This window comes from Lissotriton vulgaris, chromosome 6, assembly GCF_964263255.1.
Source record: "Lissotriton vulgaris chromosome 6, aLisVul1.2, whole genome shotgun sequence".
NCBI lineage: Eukaryota > Metazoa > Chordata > Amphibia > Caudata > Salamandridae > Lissotriton > Lissotriton vulgaris.
Window position 1 is genome coordinate 363,940,269 of NC_141694.1, and position 20,307 is coordinate 363,960,575.

The 20,307-nt window shown below is 46.6% G+C and overlaps 1 protein-coding gene across 1 annotated transcript in view; it reads right to left on the bottom strand.

Annotated features, from left to right (window-relative positions):
* Positions 1–19,946: 19,946 nt before the first annotated feature.
* The window catches only part of TRAPPC12 (trafficking protein particle complex subunit 12), an 856,088-nt gene continuing 855,727 nt past the window's right edge, over positions 19,947–20,307 (bottom strand). Inside the window, exon 12 of the mRNA XM_086926387.1 lies at positions 19,947–20,305. Within this exon, the coding sequence (XP_086782513.1) occupies positions 20,063–20,305 (243 nt within the window). The 3' untranslated portion in view covers positions 19,947–20,062. The remainder of the gene's footprint in view (positions 20,306–20,307) is intronic.

Sequence of the window (20,307 nt, forward strand, 5' to 3'; positions counted from 1 at the left end):
GATACGCCACCTGTACCAAGAGTTGTGTGGATGCGCTACACGCCCTATTGGGATGAAACAGTGTCACTATCTAAGGGTGAGTGAGCCCAGGCGCCTGTGTTTCTGTATCGTCGAGCTGGCGTGCGCCCAGCCATCGCGCCACCCACTGAAGTTGTGCCGCCGGATAATATTACTCCATGTTAGGCAGCGAAAGGCCTCCCCGGGTGGTCGGCTGATACATTTTAGTCATTGATACTCTACTACACATCTTGTGCCAGAAAAACTGTTGCATGTCTATCTCCAGACTTTTAAAAAACGGTGGTTTAAGGTGTTTGGGGTAGATTTGTGAAATAATAAAGGAGGCGTGGCAGGACCACCATTTTTAGCAGCGCAATACTGCTCATGACCGCAAACGGTAAGGTATTCCAGAAGGTCGCCTGCGCCGGCACAGCCTTGATGAAGTTGCCCTCAAGGAGGTCTTGCGAGTCCCTATAGATAAGATCCCAAGGTATCAGAAACCTGTCAGTTGCCAATGCACAGATTTACCATTAATGATTAACTGCGGGTCGGGGGTAGATTCTGCAAAGGGAAACAGACACAACTTTTCCCAGTTTACTCTCAGTCCGGACACTGAAGGAAACTCTCCAACGTGAGCTTAATCGCTGTATATGATCGCCCAACATCCGTGCGGTAAATCAGCAGTTCATCTGCATATAATGAGACTGCATGCATGCCGTCTCCTACTGGGATTCCCCATTCATCTTGCGCGAAATGTCTCAGCCAATGGTTCAATGGCCAGCGCAAATAACAATGGGGAGAGTGGACAGTCTTGCCTTGTGCCGCATTCTATGGAGACGAGCTCCAATACATATGGACCTGTCTTTACTCTGGCAATTGGGCGTGTGTATAGTAACTTGGCGAGACCCAGAAACACCTCTCCCAACCCATAACTCTGCAGCACAGCAAATAAGAAACCCCCACTACAGGGTGTCAAATGCCTTCTCCAGTTTCAGCACTGAGCATCCAGCATGCGCCCAGCTGTCACTGGAGTAATGTGCCACATAAAAAAAGTGTTGCAAATTTAGTGACGTGTTGCGCACAGGCACAAACCCATTTTGATCTGCGTGCAATCGTTGCAGTACCAACGGGGCCAATCTATTTGCTAGTATTTTTGCCAGCACCTTATAGTCTGCATAAAGCAGCGTCAGCGGGCGATATGAACCTAACTATTCTGCATCCCTGTTGGGATTTGAGCAGAGACACCAGGAGGGACTCACAGAGCGTGCCCGGAAGCGTGCCTGCTACTTGTGCATACTTGTACATTTCGAGAAGCAGCGGTGCCAAGGCCTGCTGGTAAACTTTGTAATATTCGGCTGGGTACCCATCAGGACCCGGCGCTTTGTTCGTGGCTAACGAGCATATGGCCTCTTGCACTTCCAATAGCGTCAGCGACTCACTCAGCTCATCTCTCTGCTGTTACCCTTTTGATTTGGTGCAGGATTAAGGGGGTGAGAAAGGAGTCTATTTCCGTTGGTGTTGCGCGATTCAACGATTGGTATAATCCGGTATAATATGCGGTGAACTCACCGCACCACAGGTACACACGCATGGTCTTGGCAGATCATATGCCCCAGCAATCTCCCTGCTCTATCCGCTGCTGCATGTGTGCATGCGGCATGTGTTGCATAATTCAGATAGCGCAGGCTCTCTAGTACTTCAGCATGTTGTTTACTCAGCATGTCTATGTCTTGTTGCACATCGTTATCCCCCACTAATTCAGCCTCAGGTCGGGCCAGGACGTCGATACGTGTCACTTCCTCATCTAGTTGTTTCCTGATGCTCCAACTCAATCCCATACAAAACCCTCTAACTCCTGCCTTTCCTGCATCCCATAGAGTGCCTGTATCTGCAACTGACCCCTCATTGTTTTCAAAAAATGTGTATCGCTGTGCCTACTGCTTCTCTGAATGGGGTCCTCTAATGCCAGAGGCTGGAGCCTCCATATAGGGGTGGTGGGTCCCCCATCTTCACCTTGCAGTGTCATAAAATGAGGGTTATGAACGAAGTGTACTTTACCAAGGTAGTCCGCACTCAGGCATTTCGCTAATATCAGCGTACTTGCAACAAAGCGATCAATGAGTACATGGAGCCTGTGTTGGTGTGAATAATGCGAGTACAGCCGCACCTGTGGGTTAAGGGCCCTCCATACATCTGGTAAATCCCAGCGGCGTAGGCACTCCCCTAGGTTCCTAGCGTTGGATGTTGCTGCCATCTGTGGCAGTGGTGGAAATGACCTATCAAGTGTTGTGTCTAAAACCATGTTGAAGTCGCCCCCCCATACAGCCAGGGGACTTCACACAAGCGTGAGAGAAGGTCTGACAGTGTGTGCCAAAATGTACCCTGCTCCGTGTTGGGGGTGTATATGGATCCCAACACCACATGCATCCCATTGAGGCGGGCCCTTGCAAGTACGTATCTGCCATATGTGTCTATTTCAGTCTCTTCAAACATAAACTGGGTGCCTGGTCATATCCAAATTAGGACCCCCATGGCGTAGGCAGAGTATCCTGTGGCCAGTATCTGACTTTTCTATCTCTGTTGCAACTTGCAAATTTCTGGCTGTGAAATGTGTGTTTCTTGCAGGAGCGCCACCTGAGCGGCATGTCGCTTAAGGTACGCATATATTTCATACCTGCGGGCTGGTGTGTAGGTTCCCCCTTACGTTCTAGGCATGTTTGTAGGCGGCATGTGGCATGATGATAGGTTAATACGCTATGTGGGTGGCTGGCTGTGTGAAGGATACAGTATCGATATGCTGAATTTCTAATGAATGCTGTGTATGTGTATGTGTAGGCATTTATATAGCGCACTGCTACCCGTAGGCGTCCTGGCGCTTCGACCGCCGCGAAACCCTTCCTGGCTTCCCTGAGAGATGGTCCCTTAATGGGTATCTCCAGGGTGAGGCCAGGCATCCCCGGCGGTCTGGGGGGCCGTTAGTGAAGATGAGGCAAGCTAATGCCCAGAGTTGCCGAGTGTGATCGCTGATCAGAGTGGGCACCGAGGCGAGAGAATTATCGAGTCCGCTGACCCTGGTCCAGAAACCTGCCGCGCCGGGAATCGAACCCTGGTCCCAGGCCGTCCTCTGCTCTCGGGTCTGCCGCCTCTAACCAGTGAGCCACACTACTTCACTCACTTCACTTCACTTCACTGCTAAGCGCATCTGTGATGTAAATTGGTGTAGGGGTTCACTAACTCGAACAGGGGTTGTGGGAAAGAACCTCATGAGGCTCAACTAGGATGGAGCAGAGCAACAACGTACACCTGCCCAAACTATCAATAGTGCCAAACGGCAACTCACATCAACGTTTGCCGTGTTGAACTTGCTAAGAGGTGGGGTGGGCTAAAGCTAGCAGTGAATAGGATATGCGTACTCGGGCTTGCTTTGTGCATGTGAAGATTTGCGCTATGTTGTGCCTTATGCCATGTGCCAGTGGACCGCAACCCGAGGCGCGCGCACATCTGCGCTGGCCTAGCCATACATCATACTTTAAGCAGTGCATTAGAACACCACATGCGCAGGCTGTGCACGGAACGCATGTATCCCATAAGCGGGTACTTTTACAATCTCATACTTGCAGGTCCACAGGTTGCACTCTATAGCTACATTAAGTTATCTGCAGTTTGAGGTGTTACAACTGGGACTGACTGAGTCCTCGTGAACCGGCCACACAGCTTGCGAGCTATCGTCGCTCAGCGACTGTTCACAGGAGGCATCTGCATCTCTGTTTTTCCGCCAGTCTCTCAAATCTGCTACTTCCTGCAATGTGTTTCTTCTTTCCTATGGCACTTGCTCACAGTTGGAGGCAGTTGTTGATTGCATTTGTGGGTCCACCGCACGTATGTGATGCTTGGCGCGGCGACCCCTGCGGGTGCCTGTCTGCTTTTCCACGTCGCTTTGTCGTTGGCTCAGGGAGGTGTGATGTCCTCTGGTTTCGAGCCAGTCCCACGCATCTTCCTCTTTGTTTTAGAAAGGAGTTGAGCAATCCGCAACTACTCCCAGCCGGGCCAGAAATATGAGGGATTACTTCAGATTCAAGTGACGCATTCGATGTTTGACAGTGAGGAAAGCACACCCAGGGCATAGTCTGAGAAGAAGAGAACTTGTGAGATGTCCATCTTAATCGATTCCAGTTTTCTGTCTTACCGGAGCACTGTATCTGTCTTTAAAGTTCATGAGGCGAAACAGGAAAGGTTGCAGGCCAGCTCCCGGTGGCGGGCGACTCAATTGTACTCTGTGCGCTCTCTCCATTGCAAAGAAAGAAGAGAGCGTGCCTGTAGGCATCAAGGTCTCCAACCATTTTTCAGTGTACGCAACTGCATATCAGCCTTCTGTGCCTTCCGGCAATCCCACTACGCACACATTGTTCCTCCGTGAATGGCCTTCTGCATCATCTATTCTGCGCTCCAGGAAGTGGAGTCTAGTTGTGAGAGCGCGGACTTCCGCTGTCATCTACCAAGCCTCTGGGGCAATCTCCTTTACGTCCTTCTCTAATTCACTGACCTCCCTGTCAATTTTCTATGGTCAGCATGTAGGAGAGTGACTTCCGACATAACCTTATGGATGCGGCTTTCCAGAGAAGTGCAGGTCTGCGTCAACGCTTCGCCAATTTGTGTCACTGCCTGTAGCACAGAGTCTATTTTTGATTCCAGGTTGGAATGTCTCGATGTGCCTGTCATTTCAGATTCCTGGTCGGATTGAGTCAGGCCCGACATCGATCGCATGGACATTGCACCCACACCTGCGCGCTGCCTACCCATTCCGCTAGGGTACAATGACCGTTGTATGTGGAGACAGCATAGTTCTCTGTGTTTCCCAGCACTTTTCCGTGTTGCAGGGGGGCACCATATGTGATTAAACAAGTGGACGTGCGTCAGTCCGAGCATAGCTGGGTATGTGTAGGGTCTGCCACAGGTTGCTTGCCAATCTAGCCTGACTAGGCTTCTTGGGTCTCCTTGACTACACCCCAGGCACTGCTCACTGGGCCTCCTCACAAGCCTGCGCGTTTCTTTATCTCACTCCTCCATATGCTTGCAGGCGTGTACCGAGCTATTGACAGCCAGGGACTTATGTTGTACACTGTGTGCATGTGTAGGTTGCTTGTGGGGCCGACACAAAGGCCTCGCTCTGCCTGACCTGTTTTGGTGATTAGTTGTGGTGGAGGTCTTGGTGTGACAATCCGGGTCTGTACGTTCCCACTCCGGTCACTTTGCTGTCTACCCAGGGCCCTTATCTCCACACACTTGCTTCTCTAAGCTGCAACGCCATGCAAAGCTGTGATTAGGCTGCAGGATTGTCTTTCCGCCATGCTTCACATCCTCGGGGCTCCAGGGTCAAGCGGGGGGCCCTCAACCCGTCTCCGTAGGCAGAGAGGAGTCAGCCTCTATGTGCCCTCAAATGTAGGCAGCGACAATGTAACCCTCTACACACCTCGCCAGAGGCGCCCGTACCCTGTACTGAAAGTGTTCACTCATGCGGGTTGTGCGGCTCCCCTCGCCGCCTGGGGCGCTCCACTCCACCCTGGTTGCACGTAGCATGCTCAGTGGGGCCAATATCTCACCGCTCCTGTGTGGTATAGGGCCGATCCCAGCTCACCTCTCGGTGCCTGCCAGTCGCTTCACACAGCAATGAAGTGCCGCGTCTCCGATCTGTGCGGCTCTGTTTGGCTACAGCCTCAGCAGTCACGCGTCCCCAGCGACGCTCGGCTCCTAGCTCAGCCCTACAGCTGCAGCATGGCACAGGTGACCATTTCTCAGCCAGAAAGGCCCCCAGCTCCTCCAAAGTGCTCTGCACGCACACACAGGCACTGAAATCCCAGCGGGCTGGTTTTGGTGTCCGGATGGCACTGTTCTACACAGGATAACTGTCGGATTTGAGGGCCGGGAGACGGAACCTTGTTAGAGTGTGTCCGCCATCTTGACTGGCTAGCCATGCCCCCCCACTGCATCCTGCACACTCTTATGCAGAATTTGAATTAAACATCAATGACACTTAACACTGTTCAGAAATAGAACAGTTTGTCTTAAACCTGCACAGTCTGCTAAGCCAACCTTTTGACCTGGCACAGATATCACACAGTATTCATAATGTGTTTTGCCATGAAGATTCCTTAGAGAATATACTTATCTAAAGTCAATATATATCCAGTTCAATACTCCCAGTAATAACAGCATCACACCTCCCTTCTTACCAACCCATAAGTATGCAGTACATCACTCAATGTCCGACATTGGAGCTTCTGATACATTACAATTCTTCTGCCACAATTTTACGAAGTCCATAGCACTCTTAGGGTTCATAAAAATCTTTTGTTTGCCATCCAGCTCCACTCTTAAATGGGCTGGATATAACATTGCATAGGGAATCTTCTTGGTTTGCAATTTCTCTTTTACCGGGAAAAATTCCCACCTCGCTGCCTGGACGGCAGGAGTGAAGTCTGGGTAGAACTCGATTGCACTGCCATTGTAGCCAATTTTTTTATTTTCTATTGCCAGGCGGAGTATCGTGTCCCTATCCCGATAGTTGAAAAGCCGGGCAATCACCGTCCGTGGCAGGGCCCCCGGGACTGGGAATGCCACTAATTATCTGTGTTAACACCATACACAGGGTCTGGGCTTACTGGCAATAAGGACAAGCCTCACCAGAACAATAATAAACCGAAAGGGGTACCAATATTGCCACGTTACTTATGAGCTGGATCCCGGGTGATCGCTCGAATCACTGAATTAAGCAGTAATTCTCAAAGAAACATATTTCAGAATGAATCAATTTTGTTTTATTTTTAACTTAAATGCATGTATCTAATCAATATGCATCTTTTTTGTTTTTTTCTTTTTCAATTAGAAAACATTTCTTTTAGTTCCACATTATAAATCACCATGAACACAAATTAAACAACTGACAATACAAAAAAATGTTTTGACAAAAAATCACAACTTGCAGTCACCATTCATACCACACAAAATATCATAATTCGATATATTACAATTATTTACAATTCTATACAATGTCACAATTAGAAAACAAACAAAGCATTGGAAATAAACAAGTCCACAATGTTGTTATTTTTAGAGATAATCAAGGGTTCCTAATGCTGAATAGAAGAGGTCTACGCGTTTAGATAACCCCTGGTTGTGGGGAAATCTCTTCAGGACCAAATGCCTGCGAATGGAGAACGAAATTGGGTCAGGTGGGTGGACAAAACCAACTCCTTGCAACGCTACAGTGGGGATAGAGAAAACTAATCATACCTCTCAGTTACTGGCTTCACTTTTGTGGTTGTAACTGTGGACAAAAAATGAGGTGGTTTTAAGCCTCTGAAGTGAAAACGCCAGAGGGGCATTCATTCAGTCTTAACGAAAACATTCACTCGTGATTACTTACATCGTCTTACGCCTACTGCGGCTGTTTATTTAACTGGAGGAAAATTCGGGTGGAAGTGGATAACTGGGGGGTAAAAAACAGGGATGGTTTTAGGATTTTGTAGGAAAAGCTCGTTTCCATTGTCGTAATGGTTTGTACAAAGCGACTTACTGATAATTGAGTAGCGCAGGGGGTTCACGGGTATCTCAGTCCGCATAGAGCGAATTAACAGCGTGCTCCGGTCTCCTGAAAGGGAAAGGGAGCTGGTGTCAGGTAACCAGATTGGTTGTAAAGATCGCCTTTCTTGCGATGTTTCTCTCACATGTAATCTTGTTTACCTGTTTGCGTCGTGTCCGCCGTATCACTCGGGGGGTCTGCGCTCAACGGTCTCTGTTCGTCAGTCCAGTAACCGGCACCATCCAGTCGGTAACCTTGATCTCGCGTTCGGTGATTTAACTCACTTCCTGGTTCCCCGGGGATTATGGGGATTGTAGTTTGGTGGTCCGTTGTCAAGGAAACGGGCCGCGTTTTGAGTTTGGATGTGCGAGGCCGTGGTTCACAGTCTGTGTGGGAAACAGAAGTCTGAATCTCGGTATTTACAGATTTGCTTAACAAATCACAGGCGATACAGCTCGGAGAGTTCATTAAGGCCATTTGTTGCCGAATTGAATTTGACTATCAGCATGGCTTCAGTGTGTGACAATTTTTCTTCAATGTCACCACCTCTGGGGTCTTTCTCAATTTTAGCAATTACTGTCCATCTTAGTTCGTCAACGGTGTGTTTGTGATTCACCCAATGGTTTACCAGTGGGGCCGTTATCACATTCTTTTTAATGCGTGATTTGTGCTGGGTAATGCGACATCTCACCTCCTGACTTGTTTTTCCGATGTACAGTTTGTCACAGGGGCATTTGATCCCATAAATGACGTACTTCGATTTACAATTTGTAAATTTTTCATGTTTCCAGGATATCTGTTTATGTTGAAACAGATTTCCTTCCTCTGTACTTGCACAGCAGATACAAGAGCCACATCTGTGATGACCTTGGATCGGTGGTAATCCTAGCATAGTGCTGATTGTTGTTATATTCGGTTTAAGTGCTGCTCGAACCAGGTGATTGGCTACGCTTTGGTCCTTTTTGAAGGCAAATAATGGCTTGTCTTTAAGTGTCTCGTCTATATTTTCCACTAAATGCCAGTTTTGTAAAATGGTTTTTTTGAAGACATTTGAGTTTGGGCAGAATGTAGAGACGCAGACCATCCTGTTTTGGGTAGGTTTAACCTTATTTGTTAATAGTGTATCTCGAGGGATCCACCATACTCTCTTCATTGTTCTTCTAAGAAGTTTAATGGGGTAGCCTCTTTGTGATAGTTTTTCAATCAAGTTCGCAGCATGTAGCATATATTCGTCCTTAAAGTGGCAGTTTCTCTTGATCCGCAAGTACTGTGAAAATGGGAGATTCTCTCTCAAATTGCGCGGGTGGCTGCTGTTAAAGTGCAATGCCTTGTTTCTGTCCGTCAATTTTTTGTATAGTGTTGTGACCAGACCATCATCAGTCGGATACACTTCTACATCGAGGAATGCCATTTTTATTTTGGAGTAGTTGATGGTGAATTTGATTTCCTCCGTTCTTGCATTTAGCCAATGATGAAATTCCTTCAAATCCTCTTCCGTCCCTTTCCAAGTCATAAAAACATCGTCGATGTATCGACTCCAACTTGTGATTTTATCTTTGAATGGGTTTGACTGGTACACAAACTTCTCTTCAAATAACGACATAAAAAGTATAGCTAATTCCGGTGCAAAGGGGCATCCCATGGCTACCCTACTTGTCTGGAAAAAGAATTCTCCGTTGAAATTGAAGTAGTTCTTCTCTAATGCCAGTGTTGCTAATTGCATAATGAACTCCGTTGGTACCCTGGTAGGTCTTGGTCGTTGGTCTAGGTAAAACTGTATTGCATCCAGACCATCACTCTGGGGGATCTGGGTGTACAGTGAGCATACATCTATGGTGACTAAGAAGTCTTTCTTCTGGTTAAATGGAATGGTCGAGAGTTTATTAATGAAATCCGTTGTGTCTCGAAGGAATGATTTCACTTCTGTCATAAAAGGTTTCAAGAAAAAATCTACAAACTTGGACACTGGTTCGAATAGTGACTCGCATCCGGAGACGATTGGTCTACCGGGGGGATTTTTTTCGTCTTTGTGAATCTTTGGCAAGACATAAAACAAAGGTATTCGTGGAGTGTTGCATTTAAGGTATTCGAATTCCTTCTTTCCAATTATTCCTTCTGCTAAACCTTTTTCCAGAATTGGGTTGAGTTGTTGTTGCAATTCTGTAGTGGGGTTCTTGTTTATTTTCCTGTAGCATCTGGCATTATCAAGTTGGCTCATTACTTCTTTTTTATAGTTTTCTATGTCCCATATGACAATGGCACCTCCCTTGTCCGCCTGTTTTATTATAACTGAAGTGTCTTTTTTGAGATTTTCTAAAGCCCGTTTTTCATCCTGTGAGATGTTGAATTTGGTCCAATTTCTTCCCTCTTCCATTTTGGTTATTGCTGATATGATTGTTTTTTCAAAAGTGATAATTTCTTTAGCGATTTTATTCGCTGGTGGACAAAATTTAGATTTTCTCTTCAATCCGGTAACCTCTAATGGTAGATTTACTGGTGTTTGGGCGAAGAAGGATTTTAGTTTGATTTTGCGACAGAATTCGAGGGCCTCCATTTTGAGTTTAACAAAGTTGGTGTGTCTCCTGGGGACAAAGGAAAGACCTTTTTCTAGTATACTTATTTCCTACGAGGTGAGAATTTTGTTTGACAGATTGAAGATCGGAGAAACTACCAGTTCTTGTAGTTCTGCCTCCGTGTTGACATTTCCCATGGCTGATTGTACCGTGGGCGCGCTCGATTTACCGGTTGGCCTCTTCCTAAAAAAGGACCTGAGGAGGGTCCTGGTTGTTGTTGAAAGGCTCCTCTTTTATTTCCACCTCTCCTTTGGTTGTTACTGTCACTGTCACTATTGCTTGATGCCGATGAGGTGTCTGAGAAGGAAATAAATGTATTAGTCGATCGTCCTTGGTATTCTCCTAGGAATCTCCTTGACTCCACTCTAGAGTAAAAATCCGTTTGTAGGTAAGGGTACGTTCTTTCAAAGTTAAAGTTTTTCTTGTCCTTTTGGAACTGATTTTCTTTCTGTTTAATTGTGTAGTCTTTAAATTCCAAAATGTCCTTTTCAACTTTCTCAAGTAATGTTTTTGCGTCCGGGATAAGTTGGTTAGTTTGTATCTCACTTTCCAGAGTTTTGATCTCTTCTAGTTGTTGTAACGAGATTCTTTGTGCTGTCTCAACCGTTAAGACCATGAGATCTCGGCTACACTTGGTCTCTATAAAACTGTATCCTTTTTTGTAAATGGGGTCGTCAGTGAATATCACGGGGATATTTTTGATCTGTAGTCCTCCTGGTATTGTGCCAGCTCGCAGATGCTGGAGGAGGTAATGACCATGAAGGTCCGTGCGAATTTGTTTTTTCTTAAGTCTCAAGAGTTTCTCTGTCTCGTTTTGGTTCCTGGCAGTTGTGCTTAATGTAGCTGAAGCGAAGGGAGGGGGTTTTGCCAAAAGGTTTTTTATATGTTCCTCATTATAGGCAAATGTTTGCTCTTCAGACATACTGTGCTAATTTCACTTGCACAAAAAAACAATCAATAAATCAACAAAACTAAAAACAACATGCAACACAACAGGGCTTAGGTCAGACCTCAGTCAATTCCTCCAAATGGGGCCTAAGAACGACCTCGCAGAAAGGCTTCTGCTAAAGTATTAACACCATACACAGGGTCTGGGCTTACTGGCAATAAGGACAAGCCTCACCAGAACAATAATAAACCGAAAGGGGTACCAATATTGCCACGTTACTTATGAGCTGGATCCCGGGTGATCGCTCGAATCACTGAATTAAGCAGTAATTCTAAAAGAAACATATTTCAGAATGAATCAATTTTGTTTTATTTTTAACTTAAATGCATGTATCTAATCAATATGCATCTTTTTTGTTTTTTTCTTTTTCAATTAGAAAACATTTCTTTTAGTTCCACATTATAAATCACCATGAACACAAATTAAACAACTGACAATACAAAAAAATGTTTTGACAAAAAATCACAACTTGCAGTCACCATTCATACCACACAAAATATCATAATTCGATATATTACAATTATTTACAATTCTATACAATGTCACAATTAGAAAACAAACAAAGAATTGGAAATAAACAAGTCCACAATGTTGTTATTTTTAGAGATAATCAAGGGTTCCTAATGCTGAATAGAAGAGGTCTACGCGTTTAGATAACCCCTGGTTGTGGGGAAATCTCTTCAGGACCAAATGCCTGCGAATGGAGAACGAAATTGGGTCAGGTGGGTGGACAAAACCAACTCCTTGCAACGCTACAGTGGGGATAGAGAAAACTAATCATACCTCTCAGTTGCTGGCTTCACTTTTGTGGTTGTAACTGTGGACAAAAAATGAGGTGGTTTTAAGCCTCTGAAGTGAAAACGCCAGAGGGGCATTCATTCAGTCTTAACGAAAACATTCACTCGTGATTACTTACATCGTCTTACGCCTACTGCGGCTGTTTATTTAACTGGAGGAAAATTCGGGTGGAAGTGGATAACTGGGGGGTAAAAAACAGGGATGGTTTTAGGATTTTGTAGGAAAAGCTCGTTTCCATTGTCGTAATGGTTTGTACAAAGCGACTTACTGATAATTGAGTAGCGCAGGGGGTTCACGGGTATCTCAGTCCGCATAGAGCGAATTAACAGCGTGCTCCGGTCTCCTGAAAGGGAAAGGGAGCTGGTGTCAGGTAACCAGATTGGTTGTAAAGATCGCCTTTCTTGCGATGTTTCTCTCACATGTAATCTTGTTTACCTGTTTGCGTCGTGTCCGCCGTATCACTCGGGGGGTCTGCGCTCAACGGTCTCTGTTCGTCAGTCCAGTAACCGGCACCATCCAGTCGGTAACCTTGATCTCGCGTTCGGTGATTTAACTCACTTCCTGGTTCCCCGGGGATTATGGGATAGGGCCGATCCCAGCTCACCTCTCAGTGCCTGCCAGTCGCTTCACACAGCAATGAAGTGCCGCGTCTCCGATCTGTGCGGCTCTGTTTGGCTACAGCCTCAGCAGTCACGCGTCCCCAGCGACGCTCGGCTCCTAGCTCAGCCCTACAGCTGCAGCATGGCACAGGTGACCATTTCTCAGCCAGAAAGGCCCCCAGCTCCTCCAAAGTGCTCTGCACGCACACACAGGCACTGAAATCCCAGCGGGCTGGTTTTGGTGTCCGGATGGCACTGTTCTACACAGGATAACTGTCGGATTTGAGGGCCGGGAGACGGAACCTTGTTAGAGTGTGTCCGCCATCTTGACTGGCTAGCCATGCCCCCCCCACTGCATCCTGCACACTCTTATGCAGAATTTGAATTAAACATCAATGACACTTAACACTGTTCAGAAATAGAACAGTTTGTCTTAAACCTGCACAGTCTGCTAAGCCAACCTTTTGACCTGGCACAGATATCACACAGTATTCATAATGTGTTTTGCCATGAAGATTCCTTAGAGAATATACTTATCTAAAGTCAATATATATCCAGTTCAATACTCCCAGTAATAACAGCATCACACCTCCCTTCTTACCAACCCATAAGTATGCAGTACATCACTCAATGTCCGACATTGGAGCTTCTGATACATTACAATTCTTCTGCCACAATTTTACGAAGTCCATAGCACTCTTAGGGTTCATAAAAATCTTTTGTTTGCCATCCAGCTCCACTCTTAAATGGGCTGGATATAACATTGCATAGGGAATCTTCTTGGTTTGCAATTTCTCTTTTACCGGGAAAAATTCCCACCTCGCTGCCTGGACGGCAGGAGTGAAGTCTGGGTAGAACTCGATTGCACTGCCATTGTAGCCAATTTTTTTATTTTCTATTGCCAGGCGGAGTATCGTGTCCCTATCCCGATAGTTGAAAAGCCGGGCAATCACCGTCCGTGGCAGGGCCCCCGGGACTGGGAATGCCACTAATTTTCTGTGAGCACGTTCCACCAGAATCACTGCAGAAAGGTCCTTGAACTAAACACCTCCATAATCATTTTTCCAATGTAGACCTCCATCTTGCCTGTGTTGTAAGAGTCAGGCAGCCCAAGAATGTGAGATTACTGCGACGAGATCTGGCTTTAAGATCTTCATTATTTGCTTGAATTACCGCAAGCAATTTCTCTAGGTCTAGGCTTTCCAATACAACTGACTGCAAGTGTCCTCTGTAGTGGATATGTGCTGTTCCGCTTCACCTATTCGTGCCCCCTGCTTATCCAGCCTAGTGGCGAAATGGTCCATTAGCATATTTAGGGCATCAATTTTGCTGTCGATTGACTACAAACTGATTTACATTCCCATTAATGTCATCTCCAGAGCGGTGGGGTTTTTCTCTGAGAATTCCTACTCCGAATCTTATAGAGCATGTTGCTGGGACCTGGATGGTGTCTGAGCCTTAAAGCTTAGGTGCGACTGCTGTTTGTCCATTTTACCCATCTTAAACAAGAGCTATAGCGCTCACAGCTGCACACTATGAAGGTGCCGTATGCAATTTGACGACAGAGCAACTTGCGATCTATGCCCCTCACAAATTGTGGCTCCCTCCAGCGCAGCCCCTGGCAAGCTTGCTTAGACACAGCCGCTAATCCCAGCAGCGCCCTCCGCCTCTAGAGACTCTCCTAGTTGGATATAGCCTTACGCAGCTTCTAATTTTCTCGGGCCCTACGTCCCACAGGACTGTCCAGACTATACAAGCCTGCGCTGTAGCTTCGGTGTATGCTGCCCCTATTTAACGGGTATTCTCACACGGCAGCCAAACACACTTTCAGATCCATTGCTACCTCATGTACCTCCGGGCGATCAAGCCATACTTGCTCATGGGAAGCGATTTCCCGCCCCTTGATGTAAGGAATTGCAGACTGACGGGCTCCACCAGTCACCTGTCTTTTTTGTGGCTACTGGCCAGGACTCCACTATTGCTACTTAGTACGTGTTGCGATATTTATACAGCCTGCTCATTTCAGCATGATGAACTGCTGCCGCCACTCCTGCCCTAGGTCACCGCCACAGCAGTGTCTTACTGGGCAGCCCCCAGCTCCACTCCCACAGGGTATGCTCCGCACTGCTTATGAAATGAAGCCGCTGATCCCCCTCAGTACTCTCCTCAGCACAGGTGTCTCACCGCCAGCCAGTGGGGGCTCCGAGCAGCTCTGCATACGCTCCGCAGCCGCCATCTTAACTCTCGTCCCTGGTGGCCGCCATCTTGTCTCTATTACATGTGTGTCATCCCTGCAGCCTGCTACCTCAGCACCATTAAATGTTGAGTGGCTCCAGTCGGACGGATTTAAGCGGCAGCACTCACATCGCTGATGCAGTCCTCCACCATGTTCCCAACAACTGCTGCACCGTCTTTACAATACTGCTCTGGTGGTTGCCATCTTGCATGAACACCACAGCCCTCTATCAACAACTGCGGGCACCGATGCCGGTCCTCCGGTCGCCCGCTGTGAACTTCGGCGGGTTTGTGAGAATCACACGGCGTTCCGATTTCTGAATCTGCGATCGGCGTGTGCAGATCTGCAGCGCTGTTCAGGCTTATGGTCAGACACTGACACTCGGCCGGCAGAGGTGCTCTAGGAAGCAGCCATCTTGCCGCCGCCACACTAGCGCCCCACTTTACTGGTTGAGGCCTGCACGACAACACTCTGGTGTGTGGTGCTTGGTGAGAAAACTGTGATACAAGGGGTTGGTCAGTGATGTCTGGCCACCTGCCTACTCACTGGTGGGTATGAAAAAGGCTTCAAGGTAATGGCTATCAAGGTTTATAGTGAGGGCATGGTTAAAAGAAAACTAGGGCTCAAAAGTCTTTAATATCTGTTAGAACTCTTGTTTTGGCCTCAACTGAGGGTAGCTGCAATTCTAGTGTCTCAGCTCCCTCCAGACTACCATACCAAAGGAGGTACTCTCTTCCATTGGTGATCCAAGTGACGAGTAGAGCTGTCTCGGGTAATGAGTCAAGCCCACTGGCATTCTGTAAATCAATGTATCACTGGTGTAGAGGAGGGGCAAGCAATCCACATCAACAACATTGTGGGGTGCCATAGTATTACAGTCAAAACCCCCCAAAAAACGGACCCCATGTTCATATATGTGACGTGGCAGTCACTGGATTAGAGTTAGGGTGCATGACAGGCAGTAGCCCTGTTGTAATTTCATAGCCTGACATTGGTTGGGTCGAGCTGAAGTAAGTTTCTAGGTCCATCACTGGCATCGGTGGCCCTGGTTCCAGCGTCGGTATAGCAGGGATACCACAGCATTTAACTCGGGGCTAGAGCACAAGTCCATACTGGCACCGGTACGGGCCAGATAACAGGTCCCCAGGGGACAGACATTGCAGAGATGGACCCACTAGCTGGAAATGGACTAGAAGCCCCTGCAGTTCCATAGGGCCTGAAGACATGCCAGAGGGAGCTAGAAGTGCACCGAAAATGTGCAGCATGGCCTCTTTGAAGGCATCAATCTGCTGCTGGGTTGACACCCCGGGAAATCCAAGGTATGTTGGGACCATCTGAGGAATTGGTTCCGTGGCAATAGACCTCAAACGGGTGCCACTGGCAATGTGACGTTTCACGCTTTTTCTTTGGAGGCCGTGTGAGATTGCGTCCTGCTTCACTTTCTTATGCTTGTGCTTGGAAAGACCAGAGGACTTTGAGCAGTAAGTTGAATACTTGTGAGAACAACCCGGGACCAGGACCAAACCCACGCCTTGGATCAGGATGTATCTTTAGAACAGAACTTCTACTTGTGTTTGGAGACATACAACTTTACCTCCCTGCCTTGGATCGTCTTCGGTTACATGAGGGCAGACTTATTGCACTATTTAGACGTGGCCTGAGCCTGAACAACAAAGAGAAAACTTCTGCTGGTCCGTAAACGACATCAGCTTCCAGCAGTCATATCATGTCTTGAAATCTGTTGTTTTTGGTGGGGACATCGTTCCTTAGAACAATGAAAAACCAAAACAGTTAGATGCGGAACTACAAATCCGTGTCGCAAGGCACAGAAAAAAAGAACTGACATCAGCTTGGAGAGTTGGTACTATATGTGGCATTGCAGTCTCGCACAGAGTCACCTTGCAGTGCTAGAACACTGCCATTCCAGATCCCATCTGACGCCTGGGAAATATTCTAAGGTGAAGAATCTGCAGGTAGAAGTACCGATCAGAATGGGGGGAAAAATCCTAGCTGTGAGCTGTATAGTTGTGAGTAGGTTTAAGGCTATGCGGGGTGTCAGTTTAATATTGACAATAATGTTTGATTCAGTAAAAGAAACATGATCAAAGCAAAGAGAACCCATAGGCCTGGTGTTCATTGCATTATTTATAGTAAAAGTAGTGAAGGAATGGTGAACTGGGAATGCTCAGAATGAGAAATAGGTATTGAAGAATACACAGATCACCACGTGTTACTTTCCATTCAACATAACTCAAAACTCTGTGCCTATTTACCATACAAGCATGCCACTCATATCTCTATTAGTAAATCAGGTTTGGCCATAACGAACAACCTTTCTTACACAGGATAGTCACAAAGTCATAGTAGATTGTAGCTTGAATACTTTTTGGCATTTTGGTAGCAGCATTACTTTCAATGCTGTTACTTGCACCCCTTCTAATGAGCGTTTCTAGGTCACAGCTAGACAGCGCATGCGCACTCTCTTCAAGACATTTACAGTTAGTGGAATACAGCCCACCAACAGGCTTACCTTTTGTTAGCTGCAGCGTCACTCTCATAACCTTTGTTGCAGTTTGCCATGGTATGCATGTGTCATGCCTCTTCTTGTGTTTGGCCCTCCCCTAAAGCATAGACCAAGTACTTGTCTCTTTTGGGAGCTACTTTTTTAATTATGTTTACATACACCATAGGAGTGCCTGTGTTTTTATTCACTTTTCTGTCTCACCCCCTTTGCCCTTTAATTGTATTTGAGCACTCCACACCGTGCCGTTCTCATTTCTTTTACAATAATAAACATGCAAATGCCACTGATTTGTTATTCCAAGTTATTGCCCCCAAACCCTCCTTCTCAATAGCTGTTCTTGCTTCCCTTTCACACTTGGAAGTGGGAGAGGATGCAATGCAGGCAGAATGTGGGCATTAACAAGTCGAACAGAACAGTATATAAAGCCCTATTCTGAAAAGATTTTAAAGTGAGAGTGATTTTGAAAACGGGCTCACTGCTCATGCACTCTGCGCTGTCAACTGGCAATTTTCAAACATACTGCTGATGTGGCAAAAAGGCAATTAAAAAGGAGAAAGCAGCTTAAGTCAGCAATCAGAGCACATGGCATTATGAGCATGCAAATGAACCCTGGAAAACTTGCTCAACATTGCAGTTAGGGATTAGTAAGAAGTGAAGCTGATATGCAGTGAAATAGAATTTGAAAAATATTACAGTTGTTTGTCTTGAGCAACACACATTTTAAGCATAGAGAACAAATTACATAAAATTCATTAACAAAATACCTACTTTTAAACAGCTCCCAAGCATTTGAAACTGGATAGTTGGGTTTTCTACATGTACCTGCAATAGGATAAATGTGTACTGGAACAGAAAAGTATTTTCACTTTTCAAAACAAATTTCCAACAATGCTTTTGATAAGAGGAACGTGCAATTCATCCTAATAATGCTCCCACTTCTCATGGCACCGCTAGCCCTCCCTCTTCATTGCGCTACTGCCTCTTCATCTTCATGACACTTCTTCTTCCCTTCCTCTTACTGCCTCTTCATCTTCATGACACTGCTTCTTCCCTTTCCTCTACGTGACACTGTTCTCTTTCTTCACCGTCCATCCGGCTCCAATCTACCCTTCTCCACCCCTCTTTAATCTGCCCCAAACTACCTGACTTCAACCTACACCACTCTAAATTACTCTAATCTTCATCATCACCAATTTACCCCACTCCAATCAATCCCACCCATTCTACCTCAATGTACCCCAGTCTCCCCACCCCAATACGCCCCATTCCAATCTACCCCACTCTTACCCTCCCTGCTCCACTCCAATCTATCCCATTCCAGTGTACCCCAATTCTGTTTATCCCAATCTACTCCACTTCAGCCTACCCCATTCAAAATACCCCAATCTTTCCCACACCATTCTACCCCACCCCTCTCTACCACACTCCAATCTACCCCATCCCAGTGTGCCCCACTCCAATCAACCCCACTCCAATCTACCACACTCTACCAGAGTCCAATCTACTCATATATACTCCTAGCTACCCCACTCCAATCTATTCCTACCTACCCCAATCTCCCTCACTCCAATCTGCCCACCCCAAAGTACCCCTCCCTACTGTTCCCCACACCAATCTACCCCACCACAATCTGGCCCAATCTACCCACCAGAATGTACCCTTATTTACCCCACCCACTTTTAGCCATGCTGAACGGTAGCCACACTGGTATATAAAGTGGCTAAATCACATTACCAAAGCCAAAACATCTCACACAGGTGAGACCTACTTGCTTTGCCAATGTTTTCTGAATATTGCCCATCCACTTCACCCCCAACTTTTTTAAACTAGCACAACTATTTACATTTTTCTTTTTAAAGTCTACAATCTTATCTGACAAAGGAGTCGGCAATAACTGGAGATTGGATGGGGAAGTGGAAGAGGCTGTCTTCGCCTGGTGGGGTTATTAAGTCTGATTGGTTGCAGGCAGCTCGAGGGAAGGTGGGGCGTAGGAATCTTCGGAGGCATTCAGAGTGTCCAGCACTGCGGTGCTCATATTTATTATTGGTGCCTGGGGTGAACCCAGGGTTTGGATTGGAAAGGAATATGAAAGAGGGAAGAAGGAAAATGTTGAAGTGTTCCGGCAAAGTTCTTGTCTACTCATCTGATTTTCCGGCACAAATTAAGCGCTGTACACAACCCTCATCAGATCAGATTTCAAATTAGGTCCAGCACTGAGCTCTTTGTTTGTTAATGCACTGATTATAATGGAATTCTTGTAGACACAGACGTGTACATTAACAGTCGGTTATTTCATTTTAGGAAAGAGAATCCGAGACACTGATAGCATTGATTACTGGAATTTGTGCAGGAGACTCAGACAAAATCATTGAAAAATTAACTCATTCGGAATGACAGCAAACCATTAAAACGCTGAAATGACGAGCTGCGGTTAACTCAAATGTCACCTCGATCTCAACGCCTGTTAGGGATCTGAGAGAAGTTAATGTTTACGCCTGACAAAAACACCCAGGTAAAAAGGAGGGATTAACACCTTAGCAGCTATGGAACCCAGCTCCAGTGCTGAACGTTCCATTGCGCAGGTGCAGTTGGAACGTCCAACGGCCGACGGCAGTACTCCCGAGGTAGTGGTGCCGTCGGCCGTTGGACTGGTGCAGCACTTATGAGGTTAAATATGGAATAACAACCGTCCACCATTAATACCGAATTTATTTTATCCATAAGAAGAGCATTTACACATTATCAGCAGCACTATATACAGTCTCTCATAAATACTCGAGCCGGAGCAGCGCGAGCGCCCGGCGTCTCTACACCAGCTTCAGACACTGCGTGTTGAAGCTGTCGCCCTCCTTGACAGCCACGGCCTCGAGCAGCGCCTGCTTCTTCTGCATGCTGCGGGACGACTCCAGCTCGTACATGGTGGTCAGATTGAAGAGCACGCTCTCGTGTAGGTAGTGCTCGGGGTCGTGCTGGACCAGGCCCTCCAGCTGCCGGAGGGAGTCCTTCAGCCTGCCCAGGTACAGCAGGCACACCGCCGCGTTGTTATTCGCCT